Source organism: Hyperoodon ampullatus, assembly GCF_949752795.1.
Source record: "Hyperoodon ampullatus genome assembly, chromosome: 15".
NCBI lineage: Eukaryota > Metazoa > Chordata > Mammalia > Artiodactyla > Ziphiidae > Hyperoodon > Hyperoodon ampullatus.
The window spans coordinates 57,840,895-57,858,078 of record NC_136928.1 but is presented as its reverse complement, the minus strand read 5'-3'; the positions used below and the strand labels follow the sequence as shown (position 1 = coordinate 57,858,078).

Here is a 17,184-nt window from a genome sequence, read left to right as displayed (position 1 = left end):
AGTTTCTAATGTTTTAGTCCACTAAATGTCCCAGGGCTCTGAGGCATAGATTCCACCCCTCCCCCACCCCCAGGCCTGCGGTTGTCTTTGTCTTTTTTTCACCTGGTCTCCATTCCAATCTCATTCTGTTTGGACCCCTCTCCCTCCCCCACCCCTTCTCACTTACTATCTTTCTTTCTTTTCTATTTCCTTCCACTGCCAAATCAGAGATTGCTCACTCTACCTTGCCTCTGTGGGACAATCAATAGATCATATACCCAAGAGAAATAAAAACATATGTCCAAACAAAAAATTATACATGAATGTTCATAGCATTATTCATAACAGCCCAAACTGGAAACAACCCAACTGGCCATCAACTGATGAATAGATAAACAAAATGCGTTATTTTTGAGGCATGGACTATTCGGCAATAAAAAGTGGTGAAATACTGATACAGGCTACAACATGGATGAACCTTGAAGCTAAGTAAAAGAAGCTAATCACAAAGGACCACATATTGTATGATTCCATTTCTATGAACTATCTAGAATACCTTGAAGCTAAGTAAAAGCAGCTAATCACAAAGGACCACATATTGTATGATTCCATTTCTACGAACTATCTAGAATACACCAGTACATAGAGACAGAGAGTAGATTAGTGGTTGCCAGGGGTTGGGTGAGTTTTAGGGTAATGGAGAGTAACTGCTAATATGTACAGGATTTCTTTTGGGGGTGATTAAAATATTGAAAAATTAGATTGTGGTGACAGTTGCACAACTCTGAGTATGCTAAAAAATGAATTTTGTATACTTTTAAAGGGTAACTTTGGTGGTATGTGAATTATATATTAATAAAGCTGTTATAATAAACAAGTAAAAATTGATCATCTAGACAAAATCATTTATTTCCCCAGGACCCTACACTAGACTATGGAAATGCCAAGTAATCATGATATGCTTGTAATCATATGAAGTGAGTCTATTTGGTTAGCTCTTAAAGCAAATATGTTATAGGTCTTATGATGTAAAAATATTTAAGCTTATGCGACTTTTCTGAAATCTTTTAAAACAGCTCCAGAAGTATTTAAGATAAACTTTATATTTCCAAATGGAGACAAGTATGGTAAGCATACATTTCAATTACTTTTTTCTATGCAGACTAAAATTAAATAGCTTAAGGGTACAAAACTGAGACTGTTACACTTTATAAAACTACTACTGAGATATTAACTCCATTAAATAAAATAACATAGAAATACTAATGGAGGAACAGATTTTAAATCTAAACTCTAATGTTAAGTATAGACAGTGTGCCTTGGAAAGCTATGGGAGGGCCATAGCCATATGTCAACCTTCTGGGCCCTTGAGTGTCAATGATTACAAGACCTAGGTCCACAGAGCTCCTCATCTCTGGTCTCATCAATTTCAGTGCTAGGAAGCCAAAGAGACCCATAGGGGATGCAGTTCTGATTAAGCCTGAACATAAATATTTTATTATTACTTAGTCAAACAGGGTTCCCTTTTATAATCTTCAGTATTTCTCTCTTGTTTAGATGGGGATTGTACAAGAACATCTTCTGGAATCTTTGAGAGAAATGGCATAGGTATTTATACCACTCCTAATGGGATTGTCTACACAGGAAGCTGGAAAGATGACAAGGTATTATTGTTGTTTTGAGCATTGACAGTGGATAAGTAACTCTGTTGGTTAAATGATTCCAGGCATTTCACCATTAATCAAAAGACACATATGAGTAGACCATGTAATAAAAATAAAAAATGATTATATTTAACATATATGAACATAAGAATAGTATTAAACTCATGCAGGGAGCTAATTATCATCATCTATCTTATTTCCTATTCATTGAGCAAAGTGAACTCATTACATAGTTTTCTCATTGAATCTTCATAGCAGCCTCATGAGTCAGATACCATTAATGTTCCTATTTTACAATTGAGGGAAATCAGGCTCAGACTTCTTGCCCAGCTAGTTAAGTGATGAAACAAAAATGTGTTCTTGGGTCTGCCTGAATACAAATTTTTGTTCTTAACAACTTCTTTGTGCCATTTCTGGGCTAACTAAACTGGTTGTCCTTTAAGCTTTTGGATATAGTCAAGGTATCTTGAGGACTCCTGTTATTATCATCATGGACCCCCAAGATGTTCAAGTGCCCCAGATCAGAAACATTGACTTGGTGAGCTTCACAGAGAGATACATACAAAGGACAGTGATAAAATGTTATCTTATTTTTGTGAAAATAAAGGATGATACGATGATAGATTAAATAATAACAAAGTAGATGATAGACATATGTGTACATTTTTGAAATGTTCTAGGGAACTGAAGATTAGTTACTGAGGTAATTTCCTTTGTTACAAACAGATGAATGGTTTTGGAAGACTTGAGCATTTTTCAGGAGCAGTATATGAAGGACACTTTAAGGACAATATGTTTCATGGACTGGGGACTTATACATTCCCAACTGGGGCAAAGTACACTGGAAATTTCAATGAAAATAGGTAAGTTTAAAATAAAATGTCATTGTAGTTCTAAAAGAGTCTTTTCAGGCACATTTGCTTAAAAACTTAGTTAATGCTAAATTTCTTTTGTAATGTATTTAGTTAAAATATATTTATAATATATTTTGGAAAATTTGTGTTATATGTTGGGGAAAAAAAATGTTATAAGAGAGGCTAAGGCCATCATGAGGCTCCAAAAGAAAATGTCATTCTTGGTGATAATCTATTAGACTTTTCATTTATTTCCTCTTGACTTCTGTTCCTATAGAACTTTTTGCAGTCATATTGGAAATGGAAAGCTTGTTGCAATTATTGAGAAAATTTAGGCCAAAAATTATTTTCACTTGAAGTATCTTGATAAACTTTTTTTTTAGTTTTAAATTTTATTTTTTCTTCCAGTTTGAGATATAATTGACATACACCGCTGTATAAATTCAAGGTATACAGCATAATGATTCGACTTACATACATCGTGAAGTGATTACCGCAATAAATTTAGTGAACATTCACCATCTCACATTGACACAAAATAAAGAAAAAAATAGTTTTCCTTGTGATGAGAACTAAGGATTTTCTCTCTTAACAACTTTTACATATAACATACATCAGTGTTAATTATATTTATCATGTTGTACATCACATCCCTAGTACTTTATTTATCTTGTAACTGGAAGTTTGTACCTTTTGACCACCTTCCTCCAAATCCCTACCCCTACCCTCCACCATGTATCTTCACAAGCTTAATCCTCACACCAAATACCATGCCGTGTCATCCAGAGGTTCATGGTTCATTTATAACTACCCCTTTATTATTTCCAGAATTGAAACTGCAACCTAATTGTTATGAAGTGGTTGATACATATTGAGGAGGGTAGAAAGTGTTCACATATTCTGATGCCAAGTCTGTGATGACAACATGTAAACTTTTCCCACTGATGTTGATAAAGGGAGAAAACTCTAACCCATGGGATAAAGGTCTGTTTGGTTATGTGAAGTGCATTTTCACCACTCCGAAGAGTCCAGAAAACATAGAGTCCAGCATAGAGCACAGCACCTCAAACATAGTTGAAGGTCAATAAACATTTGTTGAATAAATGAATGAACTAATTAAGCCAGATAACCAATAAAAACTTTTCACTTTTTGACTGTTTTGGTCTAAACTAAGCATATGTAATCCTAAAATCTTAGGCACCAAAATTTGTATAATGACAATATTTGTTTGGAATAGTAATTTCTTTTTTTGTTTGTAGGTTATGAAAGCAGGATGTCAGGTTTTAGACCAAAATTTGATAGTGGAAAGATATAATTCTTCAGACATAGTATATAATATACTGGACAATCATATCTGGACCGTAAATTTTTGGTCTTGGTTAATGAACACACTTATTTTTTTACTATTGCAGGGTGGAAGGTGAAGCACAATATACTGATATCCAAGGACTAGAATGGTGTGGTAACTTTCATTTCACAGCTGCTCCAGGCCTGAGGCTAAAGCTCCACATGTAGATATTCTGCATTAAAGTTTTAATGTGGTAATTGCAGCTTTTAGTTGTAAGGAAAACAACTAAATGCCATCTGCAGTAACTTCATACACTACCTATATATTGTAATTTTGCCAATAAAACCATCACTCATTTATGCTTTTTTGAACTTTCTTTTGATCATCTTATAATTAGTTTAAAATAAATTATGTAGGGACTGCCCTGGCGGTCCAGTGGTTAAGACTCCGTGCTTCCACTACAGGAAGCACAGGTTCGATACCTGGTCTGGGAACTAAGATCCTGCATGCCACACGGTGTGGCCAAAAAAGGGTAGGGGGGAGAAAGAAAAGAAATTAACGTGATTCAATTGAGACTTTGCTCATTTTACGAAAAACTATGCAGATCTTGACAAAGTCAATTTCCAATCCTGTGCCTGAGTTTTGTCATCTTTAAAAAGTATATCTGGGCTTCCCTAGTGGTGCAGTGGTTAAGAATCCACCTGCCAACGCAGGGGACAAGGGTTTGAGCCCTGGTCTGGGAAAATCCCACATGCCGCAGAGCATCTAAGCTCGTGCACCCCAACTACTGAGCCTTCGCTCTAGAGCTCGTGAGCCACAACTACTGAAGCCCGCGCACCTAGAGCCCGTGCTCCGCAGCAAGAGAAGCCACCGCAATGAGAAGCCCGTGCACCGCAAAGAAGAGTAGCCCCCTCTCCCGCAACTAGAGAAAGCCCACACGCAGCAACGAAGACCCAATGCAGCCAAAAATAAAATAAATTTATATATATATAAAAAGTAGGGCTTCCCCGGTGGCGCAGTGGTTGAGAGTCCGCCTGCCAATGCAGGGGACACGGGTTCGTGACCCAGTCCAGGAAGATCCCACATGCCGCGGAGCGGCTGGGCCCACGAGCCATGGCCGCTGAGTCTGTGCGTCCGGAGCCTGTGCGTCCGGAGCCTGTGCTCCGCAACGAGAGAGGCCACAACAGTGAGAGGCCCGTGTACCGCAAAAAAAAAAAAAAAAAAGTATATCTGTATGTTAAAGGAAACTATCAAGAAAATGAAAGAACAATCCACAGAATGGGAGAAAACATTTGCAAATCATATATCTGGTAAAGGTTTAGTTTTCAGTATACAGAACTCATATATAAATATATATAAATAAAAAGACAACCCAGTTTAAATATGGACAAAGGATTTGCATAGACGTTTCTTCAGAGAAGATATACAAATGTCTGATAAGCAAACGAAAGATGTTCAACACCATTACTCTTTAGGGAAATGCAAATTAAACCCACAATAAGATACCACTTCCTGGGACTTCCCTGGTGGCGTGGTGGTTAAGACTCCATGCTCCCAATGCAGGGGGCTTGGGTTCGATCCCTGGTCAGAGAACTAGAGATCCCATGTGCATGCTGCAATTAAGAGTTCACATGCCACAACTAAGGAGCCTGCCTACCACAACTAAGGAGCACATGTGCCACAACTAAGGAGCCTGCCTGCCACAACTAAGACCTGGCACAACCAAATAAATAAATATTTTTTAAAAAGATACCATTTCCCAATCTCTAGGATGACTATATTTAAAAAGACTTAATAACTTGGCAAGGATGTGGAGAAATTGAAACCTCAAATATTTCTGGTGGGAATGAAAAATGGTACAGCCGCTGAGGAAAACAGTTTCTCAAAAAGTTGACATAGGACTTCCCTGGTGGCGCAATGGTTAAGAATCCGCCTGCCAATGCAGAGGACACGGGTTCAAGTCCTGGTCTGGGAAGATCCCACATGCCGCGGAGCAACTAAGCCCGGGCACCACAACTACTGAGCCTGCGCTCTAGAGCCCGCGAGCCACAACTACTGAAGCCCATATGCCACAACTACTGAAGCCTGCGCGCCTAGAGCCCGTGCTCTGCAACAAGAGAAACCACCACGATGTGAAGCACACACATCAATGAAGAGTAGCCCCCGCTCACCGCAACCAGAGAAGGCCTGTGTGCAGCAACAAAGACCCAATGCAGCAATAATAAAATATAAAATGAATAAATAAATCTTTAAAGAAAAAAAATTGACATATAATTACCATATGTCCCAGCAATTCCTAAGCATGCACCCAAGAAAATTGACTTGTATACGAATGTTTATAACAGCACTATTCATACCAGCCCAATACTGAAAACCCAGATGTCCATAACTGATGAATGGATAAATAAAATGTGATATATCTGTACAATGGAATGTTATTCAGCCATAAAAAGGAATGAAGTATTGACACATGCTCTAACATAAATCAACCTTGAAAACATTGTACTAAGTGAAAGAAGACAGTCACAAAAGGCCACATATTATACGGCCTTTTATGTGAAATGTCCAGAATAGGCAAATCCATAGAGACAGGAAGTAGATTAGTGGTTGCCAGGGAGGAGGAATTCAGAGGCATGGGGCTTCTCTTTGGGGTCATGCAAACGTTCTAGAATTAGTGGTTGCACAACTTGTGAACATGAAAAACCACTGCATTGTTCATATAAAAAGGGCAAATTTTATGTATGTTATGTGTAGGGGAGCAAAATTTGCCACCTCAAAATGTGTCTCTCTGGCATGAGGATTAATCTAGGGAGATTATTTTTAAGAAACAGAAGACTCCTGAAGTCTTTCTTTTTACCTCCCCCCTGAGCTGCCTAAAGAGTGTAGATAAAGGACCTCTTCCCGGAATAGAGGTATCGGCAAACAATTTAGGCTAGGTGTGGCCGGGGAAGCTGAGGAGGGCATAGAGATTGGAGTCCACTCTGCAGGGCCCAACAAACAGTTGTTTACCAAGCGTTTGCATTTGCGTTTCCATCTCCACTTGAACTGCCCTCCTCTGAAGTCCCAAACCACTACCCTCAACATCCTCTTTTGTCTTTAGCTGATATGGTTTTTAAGGGAGGGCTTTGGCCATTTTAGTGAGCTGTTCAGTTTTCTTGATTCCCTCCCACATTATTAAACTTTTGTTTGATTTTCTCCTGTTAATCTGTCTCATGTCAAACTCATTGTAATTCTTAGCAGCCAGAAGAATCTAGAAGGGTAGAGGAAAATTTCTCTCTGACATAGGTGATTTATATCTCAATTTTTAAAAAGTAGATCAGTGTGTGCTCATATATTCTATGCCTAAAAAGCTTCTTTACCTTTTAGATAACATAATTTTGAAATTACCAAAGCAGTACGTGACAGCTACATATTAAAAATTTAAATAAAGACCCTAGTGTTTTTACTGAAACTATTTCTCCAAAACTGACCCCCCGCAAGACGGTGCATGTAATAGATATCTTCCATATTATATAATATTTCTTCCCTCAAAATCTTGTGAAATTTTGTATTTCTCAATATATCATTGCTAAATCCTTTTTTATTTTTATTTTTTGTTGTACTACTATAAATTTGGGTTGAGATGTCTTTTAAAATGTTGAAATTAAAATGGTATTTTTTATAGCTTCTCATGATAACAACTTTGTATTTAATTTCAAAAGACCCTATTTATAAGTGTTCAAAGATACATTTTAAAAATTAGACATTTTGGATACGTTGCTTAGCATTAACTGGTATGGCTTTAGAATTAAATACTATTATTGTACTGGAATTTATAAGGAGATAAATACTGGACAAGTTAAGGTAAGGTGAGAGGATGTTTTCAGAGACCAGGACATATAATGCAAATTCAAAACTTCTGGAAAATATAGAAATATCTGCTGTACTGAAAACTAAATTTTCCCCAATATTTTTCTGCAAATTATTTAAGGTAGCAAGATATATACTTTGCTTTTAAACTATTTAAATTTTATTGATATATAAGTAACTTTTCAATGCTCAAGTCTCCAGTTTTCTAAGATACTAAAGTCATTTCTCTTAAATAGTTTTCTTTCTTTTACTCCTTGAAACTAAATGCAGTTCAGTTATTTGATTAGTTGATGCTAGAATTTGACCTGGAGCTTATATAATTAGAAGAGACACTAGTTTTCCTCATTTAAAAGCCTAGTTAGCATATGACAGTCTCGTTTCCGGGGAAGTCAAACCTCTACTGCTTCTTTTTATAACATTTAAGTTAATTCAGAATCCAGATAAGCCTTGATCTGAGGACGATATAACCACGGCAAGCAACATGGGGTAAGTATGTGCTCTTATGTACTTTGAGAGGCATTGAGAGGGCAAATATTTTCATAAGAGAAGAAATCCCATAAATCCTTACTAATTTAGATTCAAAATATGCTAACTTTTATTTAAGGAAGTCATTTAAAGAAATTACTTTTTATTCAAAGTTAAAACAATTTGTAAAATATTCATTTTCTTGCTTAATTTTTGTATGATGTCATAATCTGTCTTTGCAGGTTGTTAACTAATGAAACATTTAGACTGAAGAGTTTTGCATATTTACATGTTTAGTTGAAGCTGAATTAAAATTTGAGAGTAATCTTAAAGAAAGGATGACTGAATGCTTGTTTTACATGGCAGATAAATCCAATATGTGTATGCCTCTACGGGATTAAGAATAAAGAATGGAAAAGATTAGGAATGGAAGGAGGTTAATTTATGACTTTTGTAACACAGAAAAGGGATAGAGGATTCTATCAGAGTTTACTCCTCTATGTACAGAAAAATATGTGCTAATTAGTTACATAGGAACATTAGTGAGAATTCTGAATCCTTTGCAGGGGTTTTGGGAGCATGATGAGAAGAATTAGGTTTCACTTGAAAGCTTTCTATTCTTAAGTGAGAATAGGAATCCACTATAATTAGTATTTTATATGCTGAAACAATAGTATTCTGAAAAATATAGAAATTTGCCTTTGTATAACCCTTTTGTCCTTTTTATAGCTCCTTTTAATATAAAATTATATTTGTTGCAAATGGTATAGCCATTTAACTAAAGGCACTTCTGAAGGATTTAGCATAAACTATCAGAAGTTCATACTAAAGAAATAACTTTTTTAACACACGTTTCTTCTAGTTTCCATGAATTTAAATTAATATCTATGTTTTTGCTAATATCATGGGCTCTGAAATGCAATCTAAACCAGCTTGAAACCTCAGAGGCTTTTGAAAGGAAGATGATCATACTGTTGTTAATTTTTAATACAAATATAAAGGTGAATAGATAAGTGCCTTGTACAAATTTCACATACATTTGATTGATTTGATTTGGGACAGAGTTGATGAGACTCCTGGATTCTCTTTATTCCTCTCTTTCCTCTCTTTCTCTCCTTCTTCCTCCCTCTGCTTTTCTTTAATGACTGGAACTCACCTTTTTGAGGGTCAAGGGTCACTCTAAGAATTTTTAGAAACAAGCCCACCTTTTCTGCAAAAAAATGTAAAATCACACCAAATTTTGTATATCATTTCAGGAGATTTACAGATGGCCTGACTGTGGACCCCAGGTTAAGGAATTTGATTTTGAATTTTAGGACTGGAGTATAAGTTGCTCAATATTTTTCTTAGCTTTTGAGTTTTTATTAAATGTAAGAATCTTTTAAATTAATAATTCCTGCTAATCTTCTCTCAGAGACAATGTCAAAGATGCTGATTCTCCCACTGACCAGCTCCCAACACACATGCACACACACACACACACACACGCAACTTACATGAGTGAAACACAGTTTAACTGATATCCATAGTTTTGACAATCACATTTCTGCTGTTTGTCTCCAGTGACTTGATTAATCACTTCTGCTTTCAAGAGTGCCAGGAATCACCTTGGGAATCACGGAAGAAAAAAATCCTCATTATTTTATTTCATTTATTGCTCTCAGTGCCCCACATAACATGAACTAAACCATAACTTGCAAAATATTACACAGGTCACTATTCTGATTAGTAGGTTCATGATTATTTTGTTGTCAGCTCCTGCCCTTATTGAGAAAAGAGAGATTATTAGGTATTAACACCTATTTAAATCTTCCTCAATAGTCAGAAAAATAAAAAGACAAAGTGGCAGCTGATTAGATGCTCAAATTTGTCCACTGGAGGAAATCTCTAGAATGTATCCCCTGAGAATGAGGAAGTAGCTATTTAGGATTTGGGGGAGGAGGGTGTTATTTATCTGAAAGATATTTGAGAAAACAATGCCCTTATATGAATCTATGCCAGCCCTTTCCATTTTGCGGGAGGCTATGCTGGCATGGTTTTAGTGAGTGATGAAGAGGCAAATATTAGAAAATTCGTATGCTCTTTAGAAAGCCACCTCCTTCTCTTAAATTTTCACCGGATTCCTTATGGAGTGTGTGTGTGGGAGGGAGGGTGAGTAGAGATGGTGCATAAGGGTGGGTAAAGGGATAACTAAGGAGAAGTGAAAGAACCTTACCTTGTAAAATACCCTGCCACCTGCTATTTACCATAACACCTGAGCAAAGGATGAACAATGGGATAGAAGTGATGGTTGCCTTTCTTTCCTGAGATGCTTTTCAATATTCTTTCCCCATCTCCTAGCAGGGTCAGTCAGTGTACCCCCAACTGATGTCTCAGGAAAATAAATGTTAAGGCTCTGCGAAAATTGTAGAACCAATAAATTCATTATTACAGCATATTCAGCCTCCTTTTAGTTTTCCAGTTTATGTAACTGTAGAGTAATTTTTAAAATTCTTTTATGGATAGATTTTCCACTTCTGGATCAGGGAATTACAGTCCGACTCTTTTTCCTGGGCAAAGCATCCATTTAGCTCATGGAGTAACCTTTGAAATATTGCTTCTATCTGTGCCCTCCTTTCCTTTCTAATGGTCGCTTCCCTAATTCAGGCCGTCATTATCTTTTACACGGATGATTAAAGGTGCCCACTCCCAGCGCCTCTGCAGCTGGTCTTTCCTCTACAGTCACAAGAGTCATCTTCTGACTGAAGACATGTGGTCTGGTTATTCCCTTGCTTAAAATCTTTCAGTGACTCCTTATTCTCTCCACTTCGGAGCAGGCTCCCAAGAAGATATTCACCACCCTTTATCTGTCTCTAATCCACCTGTCTAGCCTTACCTTCTACTCTGCTATCCTCGATGCTGCCTGGGATCCCTAAATCCACTGATGCATTGTAACTGTCTACCTCTGATCCTTTACTGAGCTCCCCCCCGACCCCGTTTTTTTGTTTGTTTTTTTTTTTTTTTTTACCATTTCTACATACTATTCAAAGCCCAGCTCAAATCCTATCTTCTTCATGACATTTTCTCTAATCCCCACAACTGGAACTCATCTTTTCTCCTCTGAAAGTTTTAGGCACTTTATACTTTTCTTATTGCATTTTTTCTCAATCCATCATATGCTGTAGTTATCTGTGTGTCTCATCTTTCCTACTAGACTGTAAGCTCCTGGAAGCCAGAACAACGTCATCTTTATATTTCCTCCCAGGACCCGGCACAATGCCTTTTACATGGTATGTGCTTAATAAATGTTTGCTGAGTTGAAATGAACTCTGCTTTTCCTATAATCCACAAAAAAACTAAAAACTTAATTTTAGCCAAAATTCCCTCTTTCTTCCCCAGTAGAGTGGCCCCATTTTCCAAGTTCCTATCTGAGGAGCTCAAATGAGTGTATAATATCCAAAATATGGGTGATGCAAGAGAGAAAGGGTAAAAACAGGGACTGGAGGGCTATACTAGAGGCTTTTGAAGAGTAGAAAATCTACTGTTGATATGTAGAAAGGACACATAGTATCAAAGGAAGTGTAAGAACACTTCTAAGAATTAAAAATGGTTCTTGGTTTGAACCATATCATTAAGGTTGGGCTCATTTGGATATGTTGGAAAAATCAAAATAATAGTGGCTTACATAAGCTAGAAGGTTATTTCTCTCTTACATTTTAAAAAAAATAGTCCATAGGCAATCTAGAGCTATTCAAGCAGTTCCTTGGTGTGAGAGACCAAGGTTCCTTCTATCTTGCTCTTCTGCCATCCTTGGTGTCTCACCTCTTGGTCCAAGAAGGTTGCTAGGACTCTACCTATCTCACTGGTGTTCAGCCAGCAGGAAGGAGGAAAGGGAAGAAAAAGATGTGTTTCCTCTTTTAAGGAAACTTCCCCAAAGTCACTCACACTATTTCTACTTGTAACTCATGGGTAGAATCTATCTCCATGGTTACACCTACCTGTGAAGGAGAAGGGGGAATATGGTTTTTTAACTGGGTTACTATAAGAAACAGGGAAAATGGATATTGGGTGGCAACTGGCAGTGACTGACAGAGCCAGTAAGGCCATCCATTGATTCTCATATTCCTTTAGGACAAAGAACAGCATTTGCACAAAAACGAATGTTTTAAGAAAAATTTTCTGTAAAGCTAAGGGGAAAAACAGAGCAAGCCAAGCTGGGAATAAACACAGATTCACTTAGGATAAAGGACAGGGACGAGACAAATGACAAAGGTGACTGAGTAAGCCTTTGGTCCCCCACTACCCACTCCTGCATCCTGGCCCCTGACCCTCAGCTTTCATCTCCCTTAATCCTCACTTCTGCACTGTGAGGTGCCTATTATTACTACTGTGCCTATTATACAGATCAAGAAACTGAAAGCCCAGAGATTCAGAGACTTGGCCAAACTGCCCAAGAGGCTTCAGATAATGAAAAAATAAATAAAACACACAGCTGGCTTGGAAACTGCTGTACTGCTCACAAAACCATATAATTCATAGAGCGTTCTCCAAAAGGATTTGTACTTACTTTTGACTGTGGATCACCTCAATTAGCCCCTACAGAAAAACCTCTTATAAACCTACTTCACTTGTCACTTGATGTAGGTGATTTCATTTAATGTGGGATACTTAGGAAAACCTCTAGATTTTTGGCTTTCATTATTTTCAGGTCAGATGAACTGCTTTGAATTCTTCTGATTCAGCAAAGCCCCCTAAGCCATGTTAGAGTATTCCAGCTATGCTTCTAAATACATAAGAATTTATTTTTATTAGTCACCCCAAAGATACAAATCATTGTGCCTACTCAGCACCAAGTGACTTAAAAACTAAAAGACTAAGAGAAACAAGAACTTTTACATTTTACATTATGTATTTTAACTATTAGAAAATTTAAACAATCAATTGCATATATAATAAAAACTTTTGGTTATGAAATTATAGGAAAAAAGGATGGTATACATTACAAGGTACCTGTCATTATCAATGGCATTTTATTTTTTATAGAACCTCTAAAGAAATCAGGAAAGCTTCACAAAACATGGTGTGATGTCTACAGGTGGAAACAGGCCATGAGGTGAGTGAAAACTGCAAAGAACTTATTACTAGTAAGAACACATAAACTGAGAGCCCACTTTAAAACAATGTACTTGTACTTTACTTAGTTTAAACCAGTACTTGTACTTGTACTTCATTCTTTTTTTTTAAACATCTTTATTGGAGTATAATTGCTTTACAATGGTGTGTTAGTTTCTGCTTTATAACTGTACTTCATTCTTGAAGTACAAATATTACAAATTGTTTTGAAGAATTTTGTAACCCTTCTTTGTTTAAAAACAAAAACAAATGGACATACTGTGGGATTCCTTTATTAGTTAGTAGTCAGAGCTAATAGCCACCTAATAAACCAGCCATGTTACATCAAACTTGTACTGCAGTTATGTTTACTCACAGTATTGAGACAATAATGACCATGTTTTGAGTTCTATTTTAGATGTCTTTGGGGATTGCAAAAAAACCTTAAGAATGACAACATTTACTTTACATTCAACTAATATTTACTGAGTTCCTACTTATACTAGGCTTTGCGACATAATAACTATGTGCAATTGATAAGTCTTACCCTCGTTTTACAGTTGAAGTAGGTTTATGAAGATTAAGTGAGGTTCCAGGCTCACAAAACTAAATAAGTCACAGAGCTGGAATTTGAAGCTAGATGTTTAATGCACTTAAGAGAAAAGTCCCATAGTTCAAAGCAATATTTTTAAATTTAAAATCTAAAAAGTGCACATTATAAAACAAACACTTGTTCGTTCAAGACAGAAGAGTGTAAGAAAAATGTTTAAGCCCATCCCACCCCTACCCCATCCCTCTTTTCAAGCATAACCACTGTTAGTAGTTTGGTATAAACCCTTCCATAACTTTCCTTTTGTCCAATATGCTTTTCATTGCATCACAATTACTGTCTACTTAAAAACATCAATGAATAGAGGAGGTTGAATTTACCATATATCTGTACTAGTATAAATATCTATCTTTAAATAATAACTGAAAAGCTCATTCAGCTAACATTAGGCATCTAACTATTGAGACTCAAAGAATAGAATTCACTCTTTCTTTCCTAAGGACTCATAATCTAGTGCAGTGGTTCTTAATTTGGTTTTGAGAGAGTAAATATGGACTCCTTTGAGACTCTGATGTGAGCTCTGAACCTTCTCCCCAGAAGGAAATAAATCTGTATAAAATTCTGCCTATAATTCAGGGGATTCATGGATACTCTGAGAGTATATGGACCCCTGATCTTGTAGAAGTAAAATTTTTAAATTAGTAATTTAACATAAATACTATAATAGAAGTGTGGACAAGATGCTATGGCAGCACAGAAAAGCAAGGACTTTACTAGACATGTCAAGAAAGGGAAGAGTGATACTTGCACAGAAATCTTGAAGAACACAAGGAGTTTGACAGCTAGCCCAGGGTAGGGGAAGGATGAACACTGAGGAAACAACATTTATAAGTCCTAGAGGCTAGAAAGGACAGGGAACCACAAGACTGTCTTTGTGTTAGGAGCCCAGTATGTATATGAAAGTGATTAAAGAGTTTGCAGAGCTAGGCAGAGGCCAGATCATGAAGGGTTTTGTCCATTGTGTCAGGATGTTTGAACTTTAGGAGTCACTGAAGGATTTTGATCAAGATTTTCATTGGTAGGTAAGAAGTCTACAATTAACGCATGACTAAATAAATGATCATGGGAATACTAATGTGGATGATAGAATCAGATATAAAAAAGGAGATAAGACCATTTGATTCAGATTTGTTGGGGGATCATTGATGAAATAATATGCTATTAAAAAGATATGGGGGCTTCCCTGGTGGCGCAGTGGTTGAGAGTCCGCCTACTGATGCAGGGGACGTGGGTTTGTGCCCCGGTCTGGGAAGATCCCACGTGCCGCAGAGAGGCTGGCCCCGTGAGCCATGGCCACTGAGCCTGTGCGGCCAGAGCCTGTGCTCCGCAACGGGAGAGGCCACAACAGTGAGAGGCCTGAGTACTGCAAAAAAAAAAAAAAAAAGATACGTTGCTAAAATCAAATGGAATTGCGTGGAAGGTCACTGCTTCCACAAAGGAGATTGGGAGGCTGAAGCTCTGAGACTGTATCTGTAAGATAAAACTCAAAATTTGGGCAGTACATCTGCCCCCTCACTGCAGTGACATGCACAGTCAAGCTAGTGTCAGTCCCTCGGGGTGTCTGTATCACTCCTGGTCTGCCACACCATCTTGCCTTCCACTGTCCTACAGTAACTCCTGATGGACCATTTGGTTTCCTATTGACTTTGCAAAGAGTAGGAAAAGAGAAAGAGGGTAAAATGGGTAAGGTTATCAACTTGTTTATACTGAGCATGTATTGCTTTTATAGTTATTTTTCTAATTTTGTTTTAAAGTAATGTGATTTAAAGCCAGGCTTACAAATAATGTCATAGCTAGTTCATTTCTATTTGCTTGTACTTCACCTGATATACCTACCTAAAAATGCAATATTAGTCTCACCTCCTACTTCTTGGCAGTGACTTCATAAATGAGGTAAGACTATAAAGTCTCAAAGATATTTCCCTTGATAAATATTTATTGTTCAATAAAAATTTTACTTACCAGATGCTATAAAGGCTTTGAATACTAAACTTGTACATATATTATATATGATATTTTGTGTATATGATGTATCATACGAACTTTTTAAAATACAAGAAGCATTTGGTCTTTGCCGAAGGGTAGTGCTCTGAAAGATTTCTCGGTCTACATGTATAGATAGTGAACTTTTGTTAACAAAAAATTTACAGTTTAGGTGATATAGCATTGATTTTTCCAGCTTGCCTTTCTAGCTCATTATTCTAAAAAAATGCATCTCCTTGTTATTAATAAAAATAAATAAGTTTCCATGTTGTTTTCTTTTTTCCCTAGATTTATTGAGGATATTTATTGCCAAATAAAATTATAAGATATTTAAAGTGTGAAATGTGATGATTTGATATATGTATTCATTGTGAAAGGATTCCCCCCCCCTTTTTTGGTGGGGACATTTAAGTTCTACTCTTTTAGCAAATTTCAATTATATTTACAATTCAATCTTAACAACTATAGTAACCATGTTATACATTAGATCCTCAGACCTTATTCTTCTTATAACTGAGAGTTTGTACCCTTTTACCAGCCTCTCCCTATTGTTTTCTTTAGGGAAAGAAATCATTAACTATAAACATCCTCTGGAATTTAAGTAAATTCAACTCAAATTTGTGTTGAGTGGCCACCACAGAAAGTTCTCAAACTTTTCATATCAGAGGAATGTGAACAAATGATATAAATGTATTTAACTTTAAAACTCAAGCTAATCTTGCATGCCTCTCTATGAACTATCTGAACATTTAAAATATATAATACCGGGCTTCCCTGGTGGCGCAGTGGTTAGGAATCCACCTGCCAACACAGGGGACACAGGTTTGAGCCCTAGTCCGGGAAGATCCCACATGCCACGGAGCAACTAAGCCCATGTGCCGCAACTACTGAGCCTGCGCTCTAGAGCCTGTGAGCCACAACTACTGAAGCCCGCGTGCCTAGAGCCCGTGCTCCGCAACAAGAGAGGCCACCGCAATGAGAAGCCTGTGGACCGCAACAAAGAGTAGCCCCCACTCACCACAACTAGAGAAAGCCCGCGCGCAGCAACAAAGACCCAACACAGCCAAAAATAAATAAATAAAATAAATTAATTTAAAAAATAAAATAAAATAAAATATATAATACTTTTTAAAATTGCTTACCATTGAGTAAAATTGCTATTATAAAGAGATAATCTATGTTTATCCTGAGGCTTAAAGTCTAGCAGTCTAGTTTGATAAGAACCAGATGCTCACCAGGTGCAATGGATATGAATATGAATAGTTCCTGTCCCGGTGCAGCTTAGTGTCATGTGGGACACAGACAGGGCCTGTTGCCTATAAATCCCAACAGAGAGAGACACTAATAATATGGTATGAGAATGTAATAGAAGAGGGATCAACTAATGATGACTAGAGAAGG

General features: G+C 37.0%; 1 protein-coding gene across 1 annotated transcript; it reads left to right on the top strand.

Annotated features, from left to right (window-relative positions):
• The first annotated feature begins 1,086 nt into the window (after positions 1-1,086).
• Positions 1,087-4,118, top strand: MORN2 (MORN repeat containing 2). Its single transcript, XM_079721277.1, has 4 exons — positions 1,087-1,106; positions 1,537-1,643; positions 2,370-2,506; positions 3,910-4,118. Exons 3-4 carry the CDS (start codon positions 2,370-2,372, stop codon positions 4,010-4,012), a joined length of 240 nt encoding a protein of 79 aa, XP_079577403.1. The 5' UTR covers positions 1,087-1,106; positions 1,537-1,643; the 3' UTR covers positions 4,013-4,118.
• Positions 4,119-17,184: the final 13,066 nt, after the last annotated feature.